The 24214-nt window shown below is 36.3% G+C and overlaps 2 protein-coding genes across 2 annotated transcripts; both read right to left on the bottom strand.

Moving 5' to 3' along the window:
- Nucleotides 1–189: 189 nt before the first annotated feature.
- On the bottom strand, nt 190–6989 carry LOC110923414 (LRR receptor-like serine/threonine-protein kinase FEI 1). The gene is made up of 14 exons (XM_022167513.2): nt 6832–6989; nt 5538–5801; nt 5330–5462; nt 5157–5228; nt 5001–5072; nt 4793–4864; nt 4049–4120; nt 3877–3948; nt 3672–3751; nt 3349–3510; nt 2871–3203; nt 1694–1939; nt 845–978; nt 190–765 (listed from the first exon to the last, which is right to left on the bottom strand). The coding sequence occupies exons 2-14, from the start codon at nt 5632–5634 to the stop codon at nt 547–549; spliced, it is 1764 nt and encodes a 587-aa protein (XP_022023205.1). The 5' UTR covers nt 5635–5801; nt 6832–6989; the 3' UTR covers nt 190–546.
- Nucleotides 6990–9733: 2744 nt separating this feature from the next.
- LOC110921868 (ribosomal RNA small subunit methyltransferase H) lies at nt 9734–13154 on the bottom strand. Its single transcript, XM_022166191.2, has 5 exons — nt 12645–13154; nt 11482–11736; nt 11244–11312; nt 10896–11088; nt 9734–10237 (listed from the first exon to the last, which is right to left on the bottom strand). Exons 1-5 carry the CDS (start codon nt 13053–13055, stop codon nt 9846–9848), a joined length of 1320 nt encoding a protein of 439 aa, XP_022021883.1. The 5' UTR covers nt 13056–13154; the 3' UTR covers nt 9734–9845.
- Between the last annotated feature and the right edge of the window lie 11060 nt (nt 13155–24214).

The following is a 24214-nucleotide window of genomic DNA, read 5'->3' as shown; positions in this document are numbered from 1 at the left end:
TTAGGGACCGTCTAGGCTTGTACGTAGGTCCCTGAAGGTCCATATAAGTCCATTTAGTTAGGTGTCGATCTTTCAGAGATGATGGTTACAACTTAGTTGTTTTTTAAACAATTTTTTACGCCTAAATATCACTTAAAAAGATGTTCCACTATATATAACAAGTACTGAAATCGAATATACTAAAAAAGAGGCCATCACAACAGATGAAAACTTGCATTATAACAAAAGAACAAAGAGTAAATGATACAGAAATGGCAATGCTCCGTGATCCTTTGGTGAAATGTGACAACTAAACATCATATACACATGGAATAGGGTAACTTTCTTATATCACACAACCCAAAAAGCAATTATGATCAACACAAAAAAAGAAAAATACCGTTTACAAACTCCCAATTAGCCGCAACGATAAAGAAAAGATGATATTTTTACTGGAAGAATGGATCATCAAGTTGAAAACCGAATTTGCAGACCATAACGCTCTTCTCCATCTCCCGGTGGTTGTTTTCACTTGCATGAAATGTAAATAGAAGAACGGAAATGAACTTAATCTGATGACGAATCATAGAAGTCACTTGGGCATGGAGTCATAACGTCAGATTCAAGTGTTTTCACCACTTTGTGCATCGTGGGACGGTCTTCTGGGCTTGAAGAAACACATTGGATTGCAACCGAGAGCAGAGGGTCTAGGGTTTCCGGTCCGACACCCTCACAGTCGCCATCAATTATCTCATGCTGCCTACCCTCCGTTACCAACTGATTTAACTGCAGAAATAGGTCCACAAAAAGATTAGATTGGTAGCGAGATGTTATGGATTAGGTTGCAATACTTCAAATAACATACCCAGCCGACAATATTAAGGCCTTTCTCTATGAACAAAGCATCGGTGGGCCTTTTTCTACTTACAACTTCGAGCATAAGTACACCAAAACTATAAACATCTGTCTTCTCTGTTGCTCTACCGCTCTGCATATACTCTGCATCACAAGTTACACAAATAAGTTGAAGAAAAACATCTGGTTCAGTGCATTAAATTAATAATAGAGAATTAGAAAAATACAAATGCATGTAGCATCGAGTTCGACATTTACAAGTTATATTAAAGTAAAGTACACGGATAGTCCCTGTGGTTTTCCAAAATTTTGGATTTGGTCCCTAATTTTCCAAAAGTACACGGATGGTCCAGTTGGTTTGCATTTGTAACACATTTAGTCCCCAACTTTTGCCAAAAGTTCATGGATGGTCTCTATGGTTCACTTTGTAACCCATTTAGTCTCTAACCTGGACCTCCTAAAACCATTAGATTTGTTGGCTGGGGACTAAATGAGTTACAAAGTGCAAACCATAGGGACCATCTGTGTACTTTTGGAAAGTTAGGGACTAAATCCAAAATTTTGGAAAACCACAAGGACTATCCATGTACTTTACTCTATATTAAATTATAAATAATATATTATATCTTTCAAACATGTAAATAAATTAGTTTTTCACTTTCTTTTCACCAAACCATACATTTCGAATGTATCGCATGGAATAAACCAATGCCACATCAGCTATAATCAGATAAAATGAGATGGATTGCTAAATCGATCAAGTTGTTTGCACCAAATTTAAAGTATAAATTTCATTTCAGTTGTGCGGTTTGCCCAAACAAAGATTAAAAACCATAGTGGTTATATACTTATTTCTTACCTGGAGCTAGATAACCAAAAGTTCCAGCAACTATAGTTGTAATATGCGATTCTTCATCCTCAAGCAATTTTGCGAGTCCAAAATCAGAAACCCGAGCCTCCAAATTTCCATCAAGTAAAATATTACTTGCTTTTATGTCTCTGTGTATAATACGAGGCGAACAATCATGATGCAAATACGCTAGTCCTTTTGCAGCTCCCATGATAATCTTAAGTCTTGCATCCCAGTCTAGTTGATTACCATTTTCTGGAAAGATCATAGCTACTGTTTTTAACGATTAACAAAGAGAAAATGCACTACACTTTTCATAGAAAATAGAGTAAAATGCCATTTTCGTCCCTGAGGTTTGGCCAGTTTTGCGACTTTCGTCCGAAGGTTTGTTTTTTCGCATCTTGATCCAAGAGGTTTGAAATCTTGCCATTTTCATCCAACTTGTTAACTCCATCCATTTCTCTCCGTTAAGTCAGGGGTATTTCTGTCTTTTTTTTAAGAGTGAATTTCAAGTTTTGTCCTTTATCTTTAGGCCACTTTGCAAGTTTTGTCCTTTATGTTTAAATTTGACGAGTTTTGTCCTTTATGTTTAAAAATCAAGCACGTTTTACCCTTTATGTTTAAAAATCAAACACGTTTTGTCCTTTATGTTTAAAAAATCAAGCACGTTTTGTCCTTAAAAATCAAGCATAAAGGACAAAATGTGCTTGATTTTTAAACATAAAGGACAAAAGTCGTCAAATTTAAACATAAAGGACAAAACTTGCAAAGTGGCCTAAAGATAAAGGACAAAACTTGAAATTCACTCTTTTTTTAACTTAAAGGGTTTTGAATACTTGTACATCAACATCACGCTAAATGCTTGTACATAAAGTAAAAAAGACCGAATAGCCCTTTAAGTTAACAAAAAAGACGAAAATACCCCTGGCTTAACGGAGAAAAATGGATGGAGTTAACGAGCCGGATGAAAATGGCAAGATTTCAAACCTTTTGGGTCCAGATGCGGAAAAACAACCCTTTGGATGAAAGTCGCAAAACTAGCCAAAACCTCGGGGACGAAAATGACATTTTACTCTATTAAATATTTTAATACGGAAAATCTAGGGTAAACTGCACAAAAATGAAAAGTAAAGTCCGCTTCTATTTCATGCAGTTTTGCTAAGAATCTATATTTATTAGTTATTACCATGGAGAACTTCATCCAGATTGCCACCTGGCAGGTAGTCATATAGCAACAGTTTGGATGTGGGAGAGTTGCAATATCCTCGCAAATTCACCAAGTATTTGTGTTTTATGCTTCCGAGAATCGCAAGCTCCCTTTCGAAAAACCGATCGAATCCCTCATTTAATTTCATTATTCTTTTTAAGGCGAAAATATTCCCGTCATCCATTGCCAGCTTGTAGACTGTTCCAAAGCCGCCAACGCCAATTATGTGCTCCTCATTTAAAGTTTCTAATTTCTTGATGATATCTTTTGATGAGTATGGTAAGTCCCCGTGAAACATAACAATGGATGCACCTGAGATTATAAAAACTTATTATAACCGATATAAGCTGAATCAATACTTATTAAACTTTAAAATATCACTTTTCAGACTTTAAGCTTATAAATATCTCCATTACCCTAATTATTAATAGCCATCAAACGATTATTAGAATCTCACCTCCAATGACATCCTTTGCGAGCCCTTTAACGTCATTTTTCCCAAGTTTTTTATACAGAAAACAACCCCAGAAACACATAAGTGCAACAAGCAACAGTGCACCCACAGTAGCTGAAGCACTGATTAAGAGCCGTCCAGAATTCTTTTTCACATTTTGGCTCCCTACATCGAAAAAAATAGAAATTAAAATCTGTTAACTGTAAAACAGAAGATACCCGCAAGGAGATGAATAAAACAGAAAGAGAGCTATTAGCAAGTACTGTCATAGCCAATATATTGTTATATAAAAAACTACAACTTTATTGAAGGAAAGACAATTAGACCTGTAGGCTGTTGACTTCCAACATCATCTTTGCATAACTTATTAATTTGCTCCCCGCACAAGTCGCTGTTTCCCACAAACCTGCAAAGATTTAACCAAAAGGTATAACCTGTTACGATTTCGTATATGCATATGTATACAGTACACATGTGTTTTCTTAGTTTACGTGAACAATGTGATAAGGGAACGAGAAATCCAGAACTCACGAGTCACTTCCAAATTGGCCAAGAACACCAACGGTTGGAATTGGGCCAGCTAGAAAATTGGATGACACATTGCTTCATGGATTATTACAAAGAATACAAGTCAGTCGAAAGTTTCACCAAACAAATAAAATAAAAATCCAAAAAGACGGAAAACGAAAAGAAAGATGCTTACAAGTTTACGAGGTTCCTTAAATTCCCGATTGAAGCGGGAATGCTTCCATCAAGAGAATTACTAGAGACATCCCTACAACATAGCAACACAAAACCTATATTAGTTCTAGGTATGGCTTACTTTTATACATTAAATAATGGACCAATATACGTCCTTGTGGAAGTTCAAAATTTGATATACATTCTTCTAAATTTCATGATATCATGTTTACCCACTCAAAACACTAAAGATGTCATGTTTACCCATTCCGTAGTATATAAAACAAAATCACTTAACTTATAAAACTTTTTTCACTGAAAAACAAAGAGAGCGTTATAAGCCCATTTGATTCACAAAAAATGGTGCTTTTTCCTATTCATTGATTTGGTGAAAGTGTGAAGCATACTGTTATAACTTACAAGTAACTGATTTTATTTAAATTACCAGGGAATGAGTAAGTATACTACTTTTAGTAATTTGAAAGGGTAATTATGATGTTACGAAATTTAGAAGCACACACACACACACACACACATACACACATATATATATATAGAGAGAGAGAGAGCTAGTTTCCAACAATATTTACAAAAGATCATGATTTTCATAACAATGACAAAGCGATGTAAATAATGTTCGTAAGGGATCTTATCATCACTTTCCATCCGTCTTGACAATCGATATCTCTTATGACTAAAAATGGAAATGAATTTCTCTTCTGTATAGGTATATATGTTTCTAATCTAAAGAGAAAATCTAACTCACAATGTTTGAAGGTTTGAAAGATTTCCCAATCCAGTAGGAATAAATCCACTTAAGTAATTATTCTGCATAAATCTGTCGATATAAAAGCAGAAGAAAATAAAAAATTAAAATTTCTTCAAACAAAGATGGTCAAAAGCACAAACTGCATATCCCATAAAGTTTACTGAAAGAAAACAAGAAGCTAATTATTTCTTGACAAACAGCTTACAATCCTTGCAGCTCTGTACAATTCCCTAACTCTGGAGGAACCGCTCCATAAAAGTTGTTGTGATGAAGATCTCTAGAAGACATTACACATACAATTAAACATAATTAGTAGTTGTACCATGCGCAAACCTTTTAAGATAATTTCAAAATCACATACAAGAATTTCAATTGATCTAGCTTTCCAATATCTGGTGATAGTGGTCCCTTTAACTTGTGATTGGAAACATTCCTGAGAAGATTAAAAGTTAAAACACCACAGAGATTACAACACACACATACAGATTAAAAAAATAAATAATAACAATGATTTATTCAGGTAAGATGACTCACAAAGATATAACTCTCTTCGTAGGATCACATGTTACCCCTTTCCACCCACATGGATCGGGATCCTCGGGCCTCCATTGACCAAGCACATCATCCGAATTTATAATACTTGTCCGGAAGTTAACGAGAGCTTCACCTGGATAATGAGCACAATAAATGTGTTTCAAGAAATAGATTAAGTGACAGCTAAGCAAGAATAAAGTTGACATACCATCAGCAGTGAGACCGTGGCAGATGCTAATTAAACAGCATAACAATAGAATGTACACCTGCAATGGCTTTTGTAGACTTTTCAGGAAAAAGGCCATTGCTTTGCTGATTAAGCATAATAATTAAGTTTTTACATATCATATGGTACACTACTGCATCAAAAAACCTTCCTTGGACGCAAATGCTGATTAAATGTATCCATCCGGTGAAACCTATAGACGTTCTATTTTGGACCAAAGATTCGTAGACTACTATTCACTATAACCTGAAAGGAAAGAAAGATGCATATCAACATAACACAAAACAGTATATAAGATTTTACCAAAAGAATACTGAGAGAGTACAAAAACAAGAAATAAAAAAAGTCTCAAGAAAGGACACTCTTCCTTTTCTTTTTAGTGTATGGAAACAAAGCTTTCTAAGTATGTCTAATACAATATAAAACAGCTTTCACAGAGTATGCACAAAGCCACAAATTAATAAAACAAATAAATACAAAACATTCTACGTAAACCTTGGGAGGATTTTACGAATACAATGTATGTGTCTACAACATAAGAAAGTGATCAATATTATCCTAGAAGATAACTTAGTCAAAATAATAATAAAAAAAAGGTTATGCACTTATGCTGTGACCTACGACTACGAGACCGTGTTTATGAGAGTAAACCAATAATTTCAAGAATAACCTATAGCTAAAAAGATCTTGCAACTTCTAGCCTGCTTTCATCACTGATTCTTCTCTTCCATTTATCCTTCTACTTAATGATGCCACAAAAATTTAATGATTTCCATGTATACATAAATACTAAATAAAACATGAATATACAAATTAATTATCAAGAACATACGTGTACACAATCACACATATAACGGTATAACCATATGCCAATGTTACTACCATATGCCAAAAACCTCAATAATGTTCATCATTACCAGATCACAATTCATCGTTATAGCTAAACAACATCAGAAAGCAATTACGGCAACTAAAACTCGAACTAATTTCACACAATTTCATCAAACCTCGATAACGTTCACCATTAACAGATCACAACTCATCATTATAGCTAAACAACATCAGAAAGCAAGTACGGCAACTAAAACTCGAACTAACTTGACACAATTTCATCAAAACCGCAACTAATTTCACACAATGTCATCAAATTAAACCTACTAAACGAAAACTGAACTAGTATGAAACTAATTTCTCCTAATTCCACTAAATTACAACTACTGTAGTTGAAATCAAAGCTAAAAAGCAGAAATTAAACGAGTATTGAATTGAAATTCACCGTTAATTGGATCTGCGGTTGAGGAAGTAGCAGAAGCAGGAAGTTTGAGCTGTAAAGTAGAGAAAACAAACCCTTGATGAGAGAGAGAGAGAGAGAGAGAGAGAGAGAGAGAGAGGATTAAATAATAAATATGAGCATCAGTGTCACCAATGAGAGTCGAGTGGGTTCGCACGTGTGAGAAGGAGAGTAAATACGTGCGACCGACGCCTGCTTGATAGTTGTTGATACAAGTCGGACTATTCAAGTGTCCGTGTTACAAGGCTTTTTCGTATGTGACTTGTTGATTCGTTAGGTCGACTCAATTATGCTATGCTAACTAACAACTTCTTTGGATATTATAGTTTTTTTTTTCTTTTTCTTTGATTTAGGTCGACTCAATTATGTTATGCTAACTAACAACTTCTTCGGATATTATAGTTTTTTTCTTTCTTTTTCTTTTATTTTGAAAAATATCTTCCACTCGGTGGTATAATATTTTGGAAAGTTATATCGTTAAAACTTGTTGGAAATAGAGATTTCAATGGATGATCTAAGAGGTGTGTAGTTCACTTTTAGATCGAATTATTTTGGCGGTTTACTCAAAAACCCAATCGGATGCAACTCAGAAAGAGGTTTGTAGTTCACTTTGAGATCGAATTATTTTGGTAATTTACTCAAAAACCCAATCGGATGCAACTCAGATATTGAGAATAAGAACTTTGTATGTAAATTTTGAGTGAATTTGTGAACGAGAGAATGAATGACCAAAGCATGATTTCGAAAGAGGGATCAAAACTGCTAGTAACCGCCTCCGGGTAGTTTTATTTTGAATATAAAATTGCTTTCAAAAGGACCTAATTTTCCATCTCGAAATTAATCCCAAAGTTCTGGAAAACTAAATTGCCCCCCGGCAACTCGACCCCAACAAGGAAGTCGCCCCTAGCAACCATGCTACTAGGGGCGCTACCCTCGGACCCTCGCCAAAGGGGCATTGTCCCCTTGGAACCCCTATTGATTAGGTGCTCCCCTGAATACGTAGAACTAAAACAAACTCAAATAAGTGTGCACTTTTGCACCTTCGAATTTGCTTGATGTGTATTACAATTTATTTTGGTCACCAAGTCAATCCCGATTACAATAAAATATTTAACGAAACTTAAATAAGTAATGAGGATACACCGTCTAAGGCATGGGCGCCCTGCACTAGAGTCTGAGGAAGCGCGAGTAACTAAACTTGTCTAGTGTATGTAAACTTATAGTGAGTTCATCTAAGGTATGGTCATCAAGTCAATCCCAATTACATTAAAATATTTAACAAAACTTAATTGAATTGATAGCCTTAATCAATCAACCAACAATAATTTATTAAATATGATTATATTATTATTTGAAGATTAATTTAAATGTTGGAGTATTTAAGTTTTTTTTTTTGAATATTAAGAAACTATTAAATATGAATAAAAACTGATTCCTAGTAACGAAAATTAGACTTGTAAACAAAAATAAAACTTCTCAAATCAGATGAAAAGAAGAGCTAAATAAGTAAATTTGTTTACTTTTACGATATTAATCTATAAAATAATAATTAAAAAATAAACAAAAGAAACCCCCTGGATTCTGACCCTGGGACCTATAAAGCGACCATGCCTCCGCCCATAGGATTTTCTTGTACCAAAACCATATCAAAATGTAAATGACATTGACATATATATAAAGTAGTTAACTAAATATTTCATTAATGAAAATCATACTGACTTGCGGACCTAATAATCTAATGTGTCTCATAGCCCAACTTAATGGAATAAATGGAATGAATGTGACTTGTTAACTAAACGATCATGATCTGACCGGGGACCTAACTAATTCAAATAGCTAATGTTTTTCAATGATCACTAAATGGCAAAGCATGAACACCAAAAAAAAATATACCTAAGTTTCGTATACAAGGGGGGCTTTTAGATGGGACAATCCGTTCTCATCGGTGATAAATGGGAAGTGAGGAGTCATGTAGGGTGGGCAACTTATGAGGGAGAGGAAGGGGAGGCTCCCGTGACTCCATGAGCCTTCAGTTTCTATTAGACTAAGTGATATAGTATAGGAACTAATGTGTAATATGGTGTATTATATAAACATTTTTTTTATGTAACGCTAATGGTATTAGCACAATCTAAGAAAGATAGTCTAAACAATATGCTATTATCAATTTTAAGCTTCGTAGGATTTGAAGTTAGTCTAGAAATTGTGTGAGCTTTCGTTAGTTTAATCTATGTTGTGTAATTTTTATCTATAGGTCTGAAAATGGGGGAATTTTGTGGCACGTGACAATATGTTTTGGTTTCGTTTCTGGCCGTGTAATTTTTCACCAAAATAGGTCCGAAAAATGGGTGAATTTTGTGGCATGTGACAATATGTTTTGGTTTCGTTTCTGGCCGTGTAATTTTTCACCAAAAAGTACCCAGAGATATGAATTTCATGGACATCTTGCATCACATGGTTGATTCTACCATTGATCGCACAATATTAAGTTGGGAACTGCAAAATATGTCATGTTGAACGAAGAAAACCTTTAATTGAAAGGCCATAAAGTCTAACGACCGTACACTCTAATAGTTTGATTTAACTATTAGGCATGTAGTCTAGCGGTACCAAGGTGTATCGAAATGCGTTCCTCCCTACAAGGTTGAGGTTTCAAGTTTCATAGTGGACAAATGTGTTGATTTTACGATAGAATTGATAGGGTGTGTGAATTAGTAGGTAAAAAACGCAAGGTCTATAATCTATTAGTAAATAATAGGAATTTTTTAAAGATTTTTTTGTTAATGCTTCAACTTGATTTAATTGTATATCAGCTAACGTTCATTCAGTAAGCATAAGCTTGGGAAGCATACTTTGGATTCTTTTAGATATGATTTTGTATTTAAGATTTTTTTAGAAAAAAGTTAAAAAGAACTTATCAAATATATAAAACCTAAAACAAAATGTTCAACTCCTCATAAGATTATAATCTATTCCTAATCTTCCCCTCAGATTTTGCTTCAATGTCTTTGTATTACTCTGAGTTTAGCACTCCTACAACGAACATTCAGTTTCTCTTCATCTTCAGAAGGCGTAACAGGTCTCTTTGTGAGGATGACTCCACCGGCCCCATGGATCATCTGTTTGACCCATGCTTCTTTTTCATCGTCATTTTCAGAATCAACAGTTTTGTTTTCATCAGTTAACCCGGTGTTAATGATGTTAAGAAATGTCTGTTTTACAATTCTGTCCTCCAGACTGTGAAACGATATGACTGCAAGCCTCCCGCCAGGTGCAAGACAGCGGTAGCAATCGTACAATGAAGACTCTAGCGTCTTCAGTTCATCATTAACAGCTATTCTTAAAGCCTGGAATACCCGTGTTGCTGTCTTTATCCAACCCTGCCTCCCTCCTGTAACACAGCATTATTAGTAATGTAGTTAATATCGTGATACATCACCGACATATCAGGTGAGATATCGGTGCAAAATATCGGTACCTATATTATCGGTGACATTGACAGATATATCACCGATTTTCCCGATATCAGTACTTTTCTTCTTAGTTCTACAATTCGTCTTTATCCTTATTGATGCTATTAGTGTTTAAGTCTTAACTGTTAATTATTAGTGTTAAATGTTAAGTGTTTTAAGTCTTAATCAGTTCCTACTTGCTACAGTTGTTAGTGTTTTGCAAGTTGAAAAAGGGTAATTTGCTAATGGTAGGAGAGTATACTGAATTGTTAGTGTTAAATTGCTATATATATAAATTCAGCATGATATTAAAATTACCGATATCCCACCGCGATTACGGATATCTCAAATATTGGTCCTTGACCGATATCCGATTTTTTACCGCATTAATAATCTTGCATTATAAAAAAGAAACACACTTTGAATGATTTTCTTTCAACCCGATTGACCCAATTCCATTTTAGCTATGTTCTTTATTCAGTTCAAACCATTTGACCCGTTTAAGAAGAGATATAAAGCATATCGACCCGTTTGAATATGCCACCTATAACTTATCTGATTAAATAAAACCAAGAACTTCAAAAGAGATTACGGCACCTTTTCCACCAGATGTACAACTCCGAATTAGATCTACAAGTTCACTGGTAGAATGTAATCCACCACTTAAGCGGGCCTTAACGATCCTTTTCTGAAGAGCGCGCCAGTTGTTTTCTTCCCCGTAGTCACGTAAAATTTGTCCTAATTCTGCCTCTGGCCATGAATTTAGTATGTCTTCAGCTGTCAAACTGGCCTGTAATATCCCTGTTTCAGTCACTTAAGTGAACAAAATATATGAACATTCTCCAAACTGGCACACATGAATATTTTTGTTCCTTAGAAATATTAATCTGAAATTAAACAATTCACTCTTAAATACTAGTTACAGTTACGTATGCCAGTTCTGACCTGAGGATCCATTCTCATATCTAGGGGTCCATCACAGAGCACACTGAATCCTCGATTGGCATTGTTTACCTGCATATGAAAAAAAAATGAAGGCGCTATTAAATGAAAAAAAAAAAAAAAAAAACTTGACTGTTCGACTTCAGTAAATCAAACATCAACACTGTCGGTCCTAGATATTAAGAAAACTATTTTTACAAAATTTAAAGACAAGCTAGCCGAAACATGCATAAAACATTACCTGCATGGATGACATTCCTAAGTCCATTAAGATCCCATCGATTCCTGAAATCAGAAGCTTCTCGTCAACCTCGGATAATGTGGACCTGATGTGCTTGAAGTTTCGCAAGAAGGTATGTGTTTTTAGGTCGGAAATTGAGTCACGGGAATTGGTGGCAGCTTGGATCGTATCAATCTTAGTTTTTGCCTTTCCGTGGGCAACAGGATCACAATCTAGTCCAACGTATGTTTGCATTTCTGGATGAGCCTGAATTATCTGTTATCTCCATCAAGGGGAAAAGATAAAATTTTTTAGTTAAAAGAAGCATCCCAAGAGACATCTACTAACTTATCTGCTACAAATGTTATGGAAAAACCAAGAAAGAAGAGGAGAATAAGAAAAAAACACAACTTAATGTTGTAACATATCTGTTTAATACTTTTGACGAATGGGGTTACAAAGAAATGACTAATAATTGACTCATTAGAATACTAGATTTACTAAATGACACGGCTGCACCATATAAACTTCTACATAAATAAGGCTTAGGCGTATCGTCTAAGTGAACTTCGAACATTACTTTAAATACGTTTAAAATAAAGAAAATTACATACAAATGGTTGGTAAATGGGCAACAAGCTGCACCGCCACCCCCTTTTGAATTGCAAATCCAATTCCACCGAAAACAAAACCCTGGTTCCTCGACGTCGATATTTATTATCCTAGGTTTTCTTATGTACCTAGATTACAAGATATCAAGTGTGTACTTGTCACTAACAAGAGTCAAGAGTCAAGAGTCATCATTATCCTATATGAATGTACATAGTAGCCTACGGGCCACACGAGTACAAATACAAAGCGATTTTACCTTAGCTTCTATCAGAAACATAGCTGCCTAAGTAAAATCAGGAGTGTGAATTCTAATTCAAGTTCATATTCATATTCATATTTCAACATACTTAGTCTTAGACAATGTTACATGTTTAACCAGAGCCAGAATCATATGCTCCTAATTTTAGCAGAATCAATCTTTTAACTCGAGTATGACGACGATTAAACAAGTGTGTTACATAACATTTTCATATCCACAAACATCTATATAATTCCAAACCTAACTAAGCAACCTAATTCCAAAATTAGGGATAAAATTACAAACAGATAAAATAGGAATGAAATTCACATACAGCAGAAGAATGTCCTGCAGCTCCAAGCGTACAATCAACAAACGTGTGAAGCTTTCGAGAATCAAAAACCTCCAAAACCTCACCGAGCATGACCGGAATATGAGTGCCGGTGTCACCAAATTGACGAAAGTTATCCTCATCGAACTTTTTATCCGATCGAGTCCTCCTCTTCACTACTGAATCTGTTAATGCTCTACGACTGCTACTAACAGAATTATCTTTTCTGTTTAGCTTTTTCTTGTTACGTGTGGAGGATGATAGGGCGCTTGAATAAGTGGCGACTGCGAGAAGAGTAGAGGAGATGTGGCGGCGGTTGTAATGTAGCAGAGGGAAGGTGGATGAACGATGGAGTAACAGTTGTTTAACGGCGGCGGTCGCTGCCGTAGCAGCTGTAATAGCGTGCGATGACATGGTGGATCACTGGTGGAAGCGGACTGATTTCATTTTTACGGGTCGGTAAACCACAAGGGATTTTTCGCCGTCCACCAAGGGTTGATTTATTTTTTGGATAATTTTAAAGATATTTAACAAAAACATTAAATTATATTTGAAGGGTTAAAACAATAGGGGTTGGTTCAAATGAAAACCACTAGTTATTGTGAAAACTCGAAAATTAATTAAAAAAAGCCAAAAAAACATACAAAAAAAGATTTTTTTTAATTTTTTTTTTTGCAATCAAAATTTCGCAGGTTTTTTAATATAAAAAAAAATTTCAAAAAAAAAAAAAAAATTGTGTAGTGCACATGTGTAATACTGCACATATGTATGTGTACTACACATGTGTATTATTACACATGTGCACTACACAATTTTTTTTTTTTTTGAAAAAAAGTTTTTTTTTTTATATATAAAAACTAGCGATTTTTATAAAAAAAATTGAAAAAAAAAAATTTTGTGTGTTTTTTAGGCTTTTTTTAGTTAGTTTTCGAGTTTTCACAATAAAAGTGGTTTTCATTTGAACCATCCCCTAAAACAATAAAACATTATAGTTTTTTATTTGAAGGGTTAAAACATTATAATTTATTATAACTTAAATTAAATACACACGTACGAAATAAATTAACCGTGTTTTGAATTTGTTGCAACGAAAACATCTCCGCTTAATACTTAAAAACTTAAATTCTCGTAAATCATCCCAACTCTCATCAAGTGATTGCAGTGACGGGTGAGCAATGTCGACTTGTCATGTGGTCAGCTCGATGACCAATCAAATTATAATGGAAGGTTCAAATAAAAATATTTTTTTTATAAAAAGAGAAAAGAAAAGATTTCAACTAATAAAAATACTTCAATTTACTTTATTTAATATTTGTATTTAATTTTAATGTAAGAATATATTAGTAAACTTAAATAGATCATTAATTTCTAGTCTTCCTCCTAAATAGCTAACATTAAATTTATAACTTATTTTCAAAAAATATATTTTTTTTAAAAATAAAAAAATAATAATTTACAGTGTAGGACAAATTACTAGGTGTGTAGGATAAATTATGAGTTGTGTAGGATAAATTTAAATATGTGAAGGATAAATTTAAATACGTGTAGGATAACTTTTTATGTGTATAGGCAAAAAAAAACAAAAATAGTGTATAGAATGATAGTTTTTAGAGTAAATTACTTTTTGAGTCCTTATGTTTTAGTGATTTTAACCATTTAAGTCCAAAATCAAAAAGTTTAACGCTCTGAGTCCCTAACCGCTCATTTTATAACGTTTTGAATCCCTGTGTTTATGTGGTTTTAACCACTTGAGTCCATAATCAAAAGTACAAGTGTTAAAAATTGGACTCAAAATGTAGGGGTGTTCAAAAAAATCGTGGCTCGCAGCTCGCTCGAAAAAAGCTCGAAGAAAGCTCGGCTCGAAAATTGGCTCGGTTGTAAATGAGCCAGCTCGGCTCGGCTTATAAACGAGCCGAGCTCGAGCTTGGTGTGGCTCGGCTCGTGAGCTCGTGAGCTGGCTCGATAAGGTTTACATCCTTCATTTTTTTTTTGTCCCACATCGCTTGGAAAACAAAAATTAAGGGAGTATCTCCCCTATAAAAGAAGGTAAAGACAATGAAGAAAGTGAATTAACTATTTATACTTGCATATTTAGCCATATGGTAAAATTAAATGTCAATTATGGCCCTTAAGTTATGAAGAATTTCATTTTTAAAGGCTTTTGAAGTAATAAATTTTGCGGTTCTTTGTTAGTTCGAGCTAGATCGAGCCGAGCCGAGCTAGCTCGAATTCTAATCGAGCCGAGCTCGAGCTTCAAATCTCAGCTCCTGTCACACCCCGATTTCCACGTGTATCACCGGTGGGCCCGGTGGGGGATTTCCGTGACGTAGTTGGCAACAATATAGTCAAACCACACAATTATATGAATGCACAGCGGAAGCATAAAGATAAATATAATTCAACCTTTTGAATGTAATATCAAGTGTATTACAGAAGTCAAATTGTATCCACAGGGGATCGTCGAATGAAGCCGATGCGTGCTATTTATAGGATCTGATCTGGGGTCTCTCGCGGCCCGCGTGACATATGGGCTAAGCTTACGCGGCCCGCGTCAAGGCTGGGTCAACGCGTAGCTTGGCCCAGTCATCGTATAGCTTCGACGGGTGTTGGGCCAGGTGGCGGCCCAGGGCGTTGCCAGATTTCCAGGTGCTCGCGGCCCGCATGAACTTGGGCTACCTTGCACGCGGCCCGCCTTAACTTATAGTTTTGGCGAAGTCTGGTTACATACTCGCGCGGCCCGCATAAGCTTGAGGTGAGGCCCTACGCGGCCCGCCTCAGCTTAATAATTATTGTTTTTATTTATTTTATATAGTATAATCTATTTTGGGGCTCGGTTTTCACATACGGGGTGCATATAAAGACAAATTGATATATTTAAAGAGATATTAGGGTGACATAATTATTATGAGAGGTGTCGGTTTTACCGAGGGTTGTTATATCCTCCCCACCTTGTTTTAGAGCTCGTCCTCGAGATCTACTGGAACAAGTGTGGATATTTCTTTTGCATTTCGGATTCAAGCTCCCACGTGTACTCGGGTCCTCTTTTGGAGTCCCACTTTACTTTGACTAGAACTAGTCTTTTGTGCTTGAGATTTTTAATTTTCCTATCTTCAATTTGCAGAGGCTTCTCCACAAACTTGAGTTGTTCATTAACCTCTATATCCTTAAGAGGTACTATGAGTGATTCATCAGCTAAACACTTTTTGAGATTAGATACATGAAACACATCATGTATTCCTGCCATTTCCTCTGGCACTTGTAGCTGATAGGCTACCGGTCCTATTCTTTCAAGAATTTTGAAAGGTCCAATATACCTGGGACTAAGCTTTCCTCTTTTGATGAATCTTACCACTCCTTTCCAGGGAGAGACTTTCATTAATACTTTATCTCCCACTTGAAATTCTAATGGTTTGCGTCTGTTATCAGCATAGCTCTTTTGGCGATCACGTGCTGTTTTCAGTCGTTCCTTGACTTGAATGATTTTATCAGTTGTTTCTTGTACTATTTCGGGTCCAGATAATTGTTTTTCCCCAATTTCTGCCCAACAGACTGGGGTTCTGCACTTTCGTCCATAAAGTGCTTCGAATGGTGCAGCATTGATACTTGTGTGATAACTGTTATTATAAGAAAATTCTATCAAAGGTAAGTGTTCGTCCCAATTACCTCCGAAATCAATTACACAAGCTCTAAGCATGTCTTCCATTGTCTGAACCGTTCTTTCGCTTTGCCCGTCCGTTTGAGGATGATAAGCGGTGCTTAGGTTTAGCTTAGTTCCCATTGCTCTTTGAAAACTTGACCAAAAATGAGAAGTAAAACGACTATCTCTACCAGACACAATTGATAAAGGTATGCCATGTAAAGAAACGATTTCATTTACATACAATTTAGCTAATTGTTCCATGCTAAAGGTTTCCTTCATTGGTAAGAAATGGGCTGATTTGGTTAGCCTATCTACAATCACCCAGATTGTATCATTACCTTTTCTTGTTTTGGGTAATTTGGTAACAAAATCCATTGTTATCAATTCCCATTTTCCAGACTGGCATTTCTAATTGCTGTAACAAACCTGAGGGTTTCTGATGTTCAGCTTTAACTTGTGAGCAAGTTAAACATTTAGAAACATAAGCTGCTACATCCTTTTTCATTCCTATCCACCAGAAATTTTTCCTTAAATCCTGGTACATTTTATCACTTCCTGGATGCATCGTATATTTAGACTTATGAGCTTCTTCTAATATACGGTGACGTAAATTTCCTAATTTAGGTATCCACATTCTCTTTTGATGGAATCTCCAAATTCCATCTGTTCCTTGTTCTAATTCCTTAATCATTCCTTTTAATTTTTCAGTATCCTCCTTGATTACTGATTCTTGTGCTTTTCTAATCTGATTGTTTAAATCTACTTGTAGATTTAATTTAAGAGAACGTACCCTTTTTGGCTTTTCGTGATACTTTCGACTTAAAGCATCAGCCACCACATTGGCTTTTCCTGCATGATACTGGATATCACAATCATAATCACTAAGTAATTCCATCCAGCGTCTCTGTCTCATATTCAACTCTTTTTGCCCGAAGACATATCTTAAACTTTTATGATCTGTGAATATGGTAAACTTACTACCATAAAGATAATGTCTCCAAATCTTAAGGGCAAAAATTATGGCTCCTAATTCCAAATCATGGGTCGAATAATTTTCTTCATGACTCTTAAGCTGTCTAGATGCATAAGCTATAACCTTTTGACGTTGCATCAATACGCATCCATAACCTAACTTAGAAGCGTCACAAAAGACTACAAAGTCTTCAGTTCCTTCTGGTAACGCTAGTATCGGTGTATGGGTTAATCTTTGCTTAAGAATTCTAAAGGCTTCTTCTTGTTTTGGTCCCCATTCGAACTTAACAGATTTACAGGTTAACCTAGTTAAAGGAATGGCTATTCTAGAAAAATCTTGAATAAATCTTCTATAATAACCGGCCAATCCTAAGAAACTTCTAACCTCGGTTGGTGACTCTGGGGTTTTCCATTTGATAATTGCCTCGATCTTTGTTGGATCTACATGAATTCCTTCATGGTTAACTAAATGTCCGAGAAATTGTACTTGTTCTAACCAAAATTCGCACTTTGAAAACTTAGCATAAAGCTTCTCCTTTCTCAATAAACTTAAAAGTAAGTGCAAGTGCTTTGCATGCTCTTCTTTACTTTTAGAGTAAATTAGAATATCATCTATGAAGACAATTATGAATTTATCCAAATATGGCTTACATATTCGGTTCATCATGTCCATAAATGCGGCTGGGGCATTGGTTAAACCAAATGGCATGACACTAAATTCATAATGACCATACCTTGTTCTGAATGCGGTTTTAGGAATATCCTCTTCATGTACCTTTAATTGATGATATCCTGATCTTAAATCGATTTTAGAGAAAAATCGAGCTCCTTGAAGTTGATCAAACAAATCATCGATCCTCGGTAATGGGTATCGATTCTTAATCGTGACTTTGTTCAATTCACGGTAGTCAATGCACATACGCATTGATCCGTCCTTCTTCTTGACAAATAAAATCGGCGCTCCCCATGGCGATGAGCTTGGCTGTATGAATCCTTTTTCCAACAATTCGTCTAGTTGTCTCTTCAGTTCTTGCATTTCAGCGGGTGCCAAACGGTAAGGTGCTTTGGCAATCGGTGCTGTCCCTGGTAATAGGTGAATTCTGAATTCAACATCCCTGTCTGGTGGTAGTCCTGGCAATTCTTCTGGAAAGATATCTGAAAATTGGGACACTACTGGAATGTCTTTTAACTCTTTTCCCTTAGTGTTAGTGATTATAGAAATCAAATACACTATAGATCCTTTCCTTATACAACTTGCAGTTTTCATCACAGAGATGAATTTAGTGGATCTAAATGGTTTATCTCCTTTAATTGAGATCTTTTCACCTCTTGGTGATTTTAATTGAATTGTCTTTTGATCACATAAAATACTGGCTTTATTGGCTATTAACCAATCCATTCCTAATACTACATCAAATCCAACCAGATTCATTGGGTAAAGGTTTGCCATAAATTTTTGATTAAAAATTTCTATTCTTGCCCCCTGCAAGATTTCAGAAATCCTAACAGTTTCTCCATTTGCAGTTTCTACTAGACATTCTTGTGGTAGTTTAGTTAATGATTGATTTAGGAGTTTGCAAAATGAAGTATTAATAAAACTTTGGTTGGCACCAGAGTCAAATAATACTTTAGCAAAAATATCATTAACTAAAAACGTACCAGCAATTACGTCTGGAATCATCCTGGCTTCCTCTGTAGTTAAAACGAATGCTCTAGCATTTTTAGTGTTCTTGTTGTTCGCAGCTGGGGCTAACTTTGGACAGTTTGGCTTGATATGACCTTTTTCTCCACAATTGAAGCACATCCCATTAGTTGGTTTTCTTCTGCATGTCTCCTCCTTATGTCCTGGTGCTTTGCAGAAATTGCAGTAAGTAGAGCATCTTCCAGAATGCTTCTTTTTGCAGGCTTTGCAGTATGGTGCAGAGGTAGAACCTACATTCCTACGATTGGAATTCCCAGAACGGAATTCTTGAGTAAGCCTTTGGGTTAGGTTTCTTCTCTGGTCTTCTTCTCTAGTACGGATTAACTCATCGGTCAAGGTATTGGCTAGTTCTACAGCTTCTTCTATAGTTTGGGGTCTAGCTGCCTTGACTACATGTCTAATTTCTCCAATTAAGCCCCAGATATAACAGGAGATTAATACCGGTTCAGGTGATGCAAGGGTAGGTACTATCCTAGCATATTCAAAGAATGTGGTAGTGTAACCCTTACTGTCTACTCCGGTCATTCTCAGATTCAGAAACTTATTTGCTATTTGTTCCTTTTCATTGGGAGGGCAGAATTTTCTTTCTACCGTATTCTTAAATTCCTCCCATTCCATGTTATAAATCCTATCACTTCCTTTTGACTGGAGGATAGTGTTCCACCATTCTAAGGCTGCATTTTTAAACAGATTTGAAGCAAACATTATCTTATCTTCTTCAGCACATTTGCTTATTTTTAGAACAGCCTCAGTTTTCTCTATCCAGCGTAAAGCTGCAATGGGTCCTTCATTGCCCGAGAATTCTATTGGTTTGCAGGACCAGAATTCCTTGTAAGAACAACCATGTGGCATGGTTCTTCTTCTTTTGGGAATGGGCGCTTGAAATACGGGTCCATTGTTCACGCTGTGTTCCGGTTCACTTGGTCGTTTACTGCTATGCTTACTTTTATTATTCGCTTCTTGAACTGTTTGAATAATAAATGGCATTGCATCTATAATTCCTTGTGCCACTATATGTTGAACGACACTATTATCCATTTGGTTTCCATTGTTATTGTTGTCCAGATTCTCATTAACCACGTTAATGTTACTCTGGTTATCGTTATTCAGATTATCTTGATTTCCTTCGTCGGCCATCTGAATTTTAAACATTTACCAAATATTAATATCACAATTAATATTTGAATATAGCCAATCACATGACACGCACGTTTAACCAAAAACGTCGAGCATTGCGACTTTTACTCTATTTATATAGTATGCATCATTACACACTAGTACTGAAATTTAAATTACAATACTGACTGAAATGTAAAGCTACAATACTAATAATAAGCATCCGTAGTTTTTTTTTTCTAACACATACACACATATATATTTTATTATTATTATTATTACTGTTTCTACCATCACCTTCACTGATATGGATTCATCCAAAAATCCATATTACGCTCATCGTATTTCCATACGAGGCGTTCTCCCACCTGTCGCATACGATCACTACTTTCTAAAATATCCTCCCCAAAAGTCCTAAGTTCCTGGACATTTTCTGCACTCATTGGGGGTGCAGGTTCTAGGACTGGGTTTGGAAACTGAGGTATGGGTTCCTGATATGGAGGCATAGGGGCCTGGTACGGGTATGGATTCTCTAAAATTTCCCTAACATATGCATCACTAATGTTGTAGGGATCTTGAGGATCTAACCCTGGGTAAGCTCCAAAGTTGGGCATTGGCACATTTTCCTGTATTGAGTTTTGTTGCACGTAGTCCCTAACATCGTCCCACCAGGGGTCGTAATTGTTTGGGTCTAGAGGATCAGGTGCAGGTACCCTAGGTATTTCCTCCAGGTTGAAATCAGGCATTTCTATCTGGTCTTCTACTTCCATGGGTTGATCAGGATTTTGTGGTTGGGGTGCTAGCATTTGTTCCAGGTTTGGGTCAGCAGCAGTGGTTGCTAAAATATGGATATTAGCAATACCCCTATTGAGCATATCCTGATTATAAGCATCAGTTTCTCTTTTTGCTGCGGCTAACACTCGCTGTTCCTGCAACTTTTTCATTCTTTTCCTACGCTCGTGCGCTCCCCTACTGAACCATCCCCTCTTTTTCTGAGGAAATGGCTCTTCAGACTGAGCCTTAAACACAAAGATCCCTTCTTCTGTGTCAGCAGAATACCCTGAGAGGGCAGGCTGAGAAGAGGAGGTGCCTTCGCTCCTAGGCGAACCAGATAGTTGACGATAAGCGTCAGAAGGTCCTTGGTCACTCATACTGTAAACTAACAAATAGTCAGATAACACAAAGCAAGAAATACAATTATACACGTATTTTCATAATTTATTTCCTAACACTTTTGAATTTTTTTGATGTCAGCAGAACACTTCTGTGGCTGAATCAGTGGCATAGCTCTGATACCACCTTCTGTCACAACCCCCGATCCCTATCTTCCAGGAACGGGCGGCCGTGAGCCAGTTTTGGTGGTATCACATTTAATTATCCAATTTGGCAGCGGAAAATTTCATCAGGACCGTAGTTAGGAAATATTTAATCAGAGTAAACCACCATATTTTATAACAATAAACATATGGGTAAAAACCCAAGTTTTCAATACACTCGTTTCATAGGAATAAATCCTATTTATTTAATAAAAACATCCATTTTATTCTTAGGTAACTTTATTGCCACTTTTTCAAGCCTTCAGTGCTGTCCAGCTTGCTTCTATTTGGCTTTCACATATTGTTACCTGAAACGCGTTTTAAAAACATTTTGTCAGTGGGAAATACTGGTGAGTGAATCCCAGTTTAATCAAGTTTAAATAAAAATTCACAGTGAACAGTATTGAGGGCGCATCCGCAATTACATTTGTTTCCAAGTTATATCAATTACCACCACACGGTAATGTCGTTCCGACTTATGGTCATGTTACTCCTTTACCAGGTGGTAACAAATTTTGTATACAAAACCCCGAATTTACCGACTGTAATTGTATTCTTACAAATACTCAATAACTGTTATTCGCATGGAAATTTAAGGTTTTGTAAAACAGTTAACAGAAAGATTTACAAAAAGTGGATCAACTCACATTGCTGTCTTAGGTGATTCTTTAGGGTTTCCTGGTGAATATCTATAATTTACACAAATGCACGTGTGTTAGTATAATAACCCATTTTAACATTAGTAATACCCTCCCCGAGACGGCATTCCAACGACTACGTCGGGCAGAACCACGACAGCCGTTACGGAACCCTAGATCAATCGGGCAGCGTATCTAATACGTCTCCAGGGGTTATAATACTTACATCGTAGCAGAACCTCGCTATTTTAGGGGGTATAATGCCCGGGTATAGTGTATACTACTCGGAAATTTAGTAAGAAAGAAAGAAATTGAGCGATCGTCGAATGAAGCCGATGCGTGCTATTTATAGGATCTGATCTGGGGTCTCTCGCGGCCCGCGTGACATATGGGCTAAGCTTACGCGGCCCGCGTCAAGGCTGGGTCAACGCGTAGCTTGGCCCAGTCATCGTATAGCTTCGACGGGTGTTGGGCCAGGTGGCGGCCCAGGGCGTTGCCAGATTTCCAGGTGCTCGCGGCCCGCATGAACTTGGGCTACCTTGCACGCGGCCCGCCTTAACTTATAGTTTTGGCGAAGTCTGGTTACATACTCGCGCGGCCCGCATAAGCTTGAGGTGAGGCCCTACGCGGCCCGCCTCAGCTTAATAATTATTGTTTTTATTTATTTTATATAGTATAATCTATTTTGGGGCTCGGTTTTCACATACGGGGTGCATATAAAGACAAATTGATATATTTAAAGAGATATTAGGGTGACATAATTATTATGAGAGGTGTCGGTTTTACCGAGGGTTGTTATACCAGATACAGCATCAAGTTTGCGAGACTATTCGTGATGCTAGGAAGCTATTACCAGCCAAATTTCGTGTAGTACCTGCACTTAATCTTTTGGGAAAATACGTCAGTTTACACTGGTAAATACGTTCAACTGACACATTTGAAAATGTTTATTAAAAATTGATTTGAATGCACGAGGCACAAACTCTTTTATAACTTGGGAAAATTATTAAAATCTTGTGAACGAATTACATGTCCTTTTATGCGTTCAGTAGCCCGGATCCTGTCTGGGTTAAAGATTAATAGACACACCACATTGCGTAAAACCGTAGTGTAAAAACCAACGGCTACGTCTTTTAATAATAATAATGTCGACATAATATATCGGGTGTACGCCTACACCGGGATGTCGAGGTCGTGGCCATTTCGTAAAATGATGCCAAGGATATCCGGGACAATGGTCATTAACCCCCCAAAGGCTTTTAAGTAACAAGACTGTTTAAATGAGCCGATCACATTATTCAATTAACCACCTAAGCGATGGAAGATATGATGCTCAATCAAGCGGTATTAATATACCGTATCCCAAGCCCGTATAAGGGAAAATAAGTTAAAGTATTTACCTTTACAAGTATATTCCTTAATGGATTACGTCACAGATAGCTTTTACTGGGGCTCCTATTCTGGAACGAAGGTTTTAATTAACCTATTAGAATCCTAACAGGTCTTTATATTAGCCGTAGCCGAGACCGGTTGGTTTCAAAAGACAGATATGGTTTAATCGCGCGAAAAGGCGAAAACCGAGAATGGAGTGTGATTCTGACCCAACAAGTTCAGAGACTTGTTTTATATGGGTTTAAAGTTCACACTCTGGATTTTAGGGTCAAAATAATATGGTTTGACCCATGTCGGCTAATTTATGAAAACTAGTTCCATAAGCCGAACCGTGCGCACAATAGGCGAAACGATTAACCATGAGAGTCCTACGTTTATTTCCTAAGTCAATATGCCTTAAAGAGGTTGTGGTATCAGTAGGATACCTTCCGCGATGCCTGTAACGAGTTTAAGTTAATATTACGCCCCGTAGGGGTTTTTCGGTCATTTTAAAGACTTTTAAAGAGCTTCTCGAGTTCTACAGGAAATCTGAGTTTCCCGAACAGTTTATAAAGTTTAAAATACTTTATTTATTATTTAAAATCAGTAGCAACTGGAATCGGGTCAAAAGACCTTGTAGAACTCAAGTTTTGGCCGAAAAGGGCATATTCGGTATTTACCGAACCGTAGCCATAACCGCAGGTTATGAGCAAGGTAAAAATTATTAAAAATCTTTAAAATTCCAAAAATATTATTTTACAACAGTGGGTAAAATTTTTGGTGACGAAATCTTGGTTTAGATAGGCGTTATGCTAATT

This window comes from Helianthus annuus, chromosome 17 (genome assembly GCF_002127325.2).
Source record: "Helianthus annuus cultivar XRQ/B chromosome 17, HanXRQr2.0-SUNRISE, whole genome shotgun sequence".
Taxonomy (NCBI): Eukaryota; Viridiplantae; Streptophyta; class Magnoliopsida; order Asterales; family Asteraceae; genus Helianthus; species Helianthus annuus.
The sequence above is the reverse complement of the archived record's forward strand: the minus strand, read 5'-3'. Positions and strand labels throughout refer to the sequence as shown.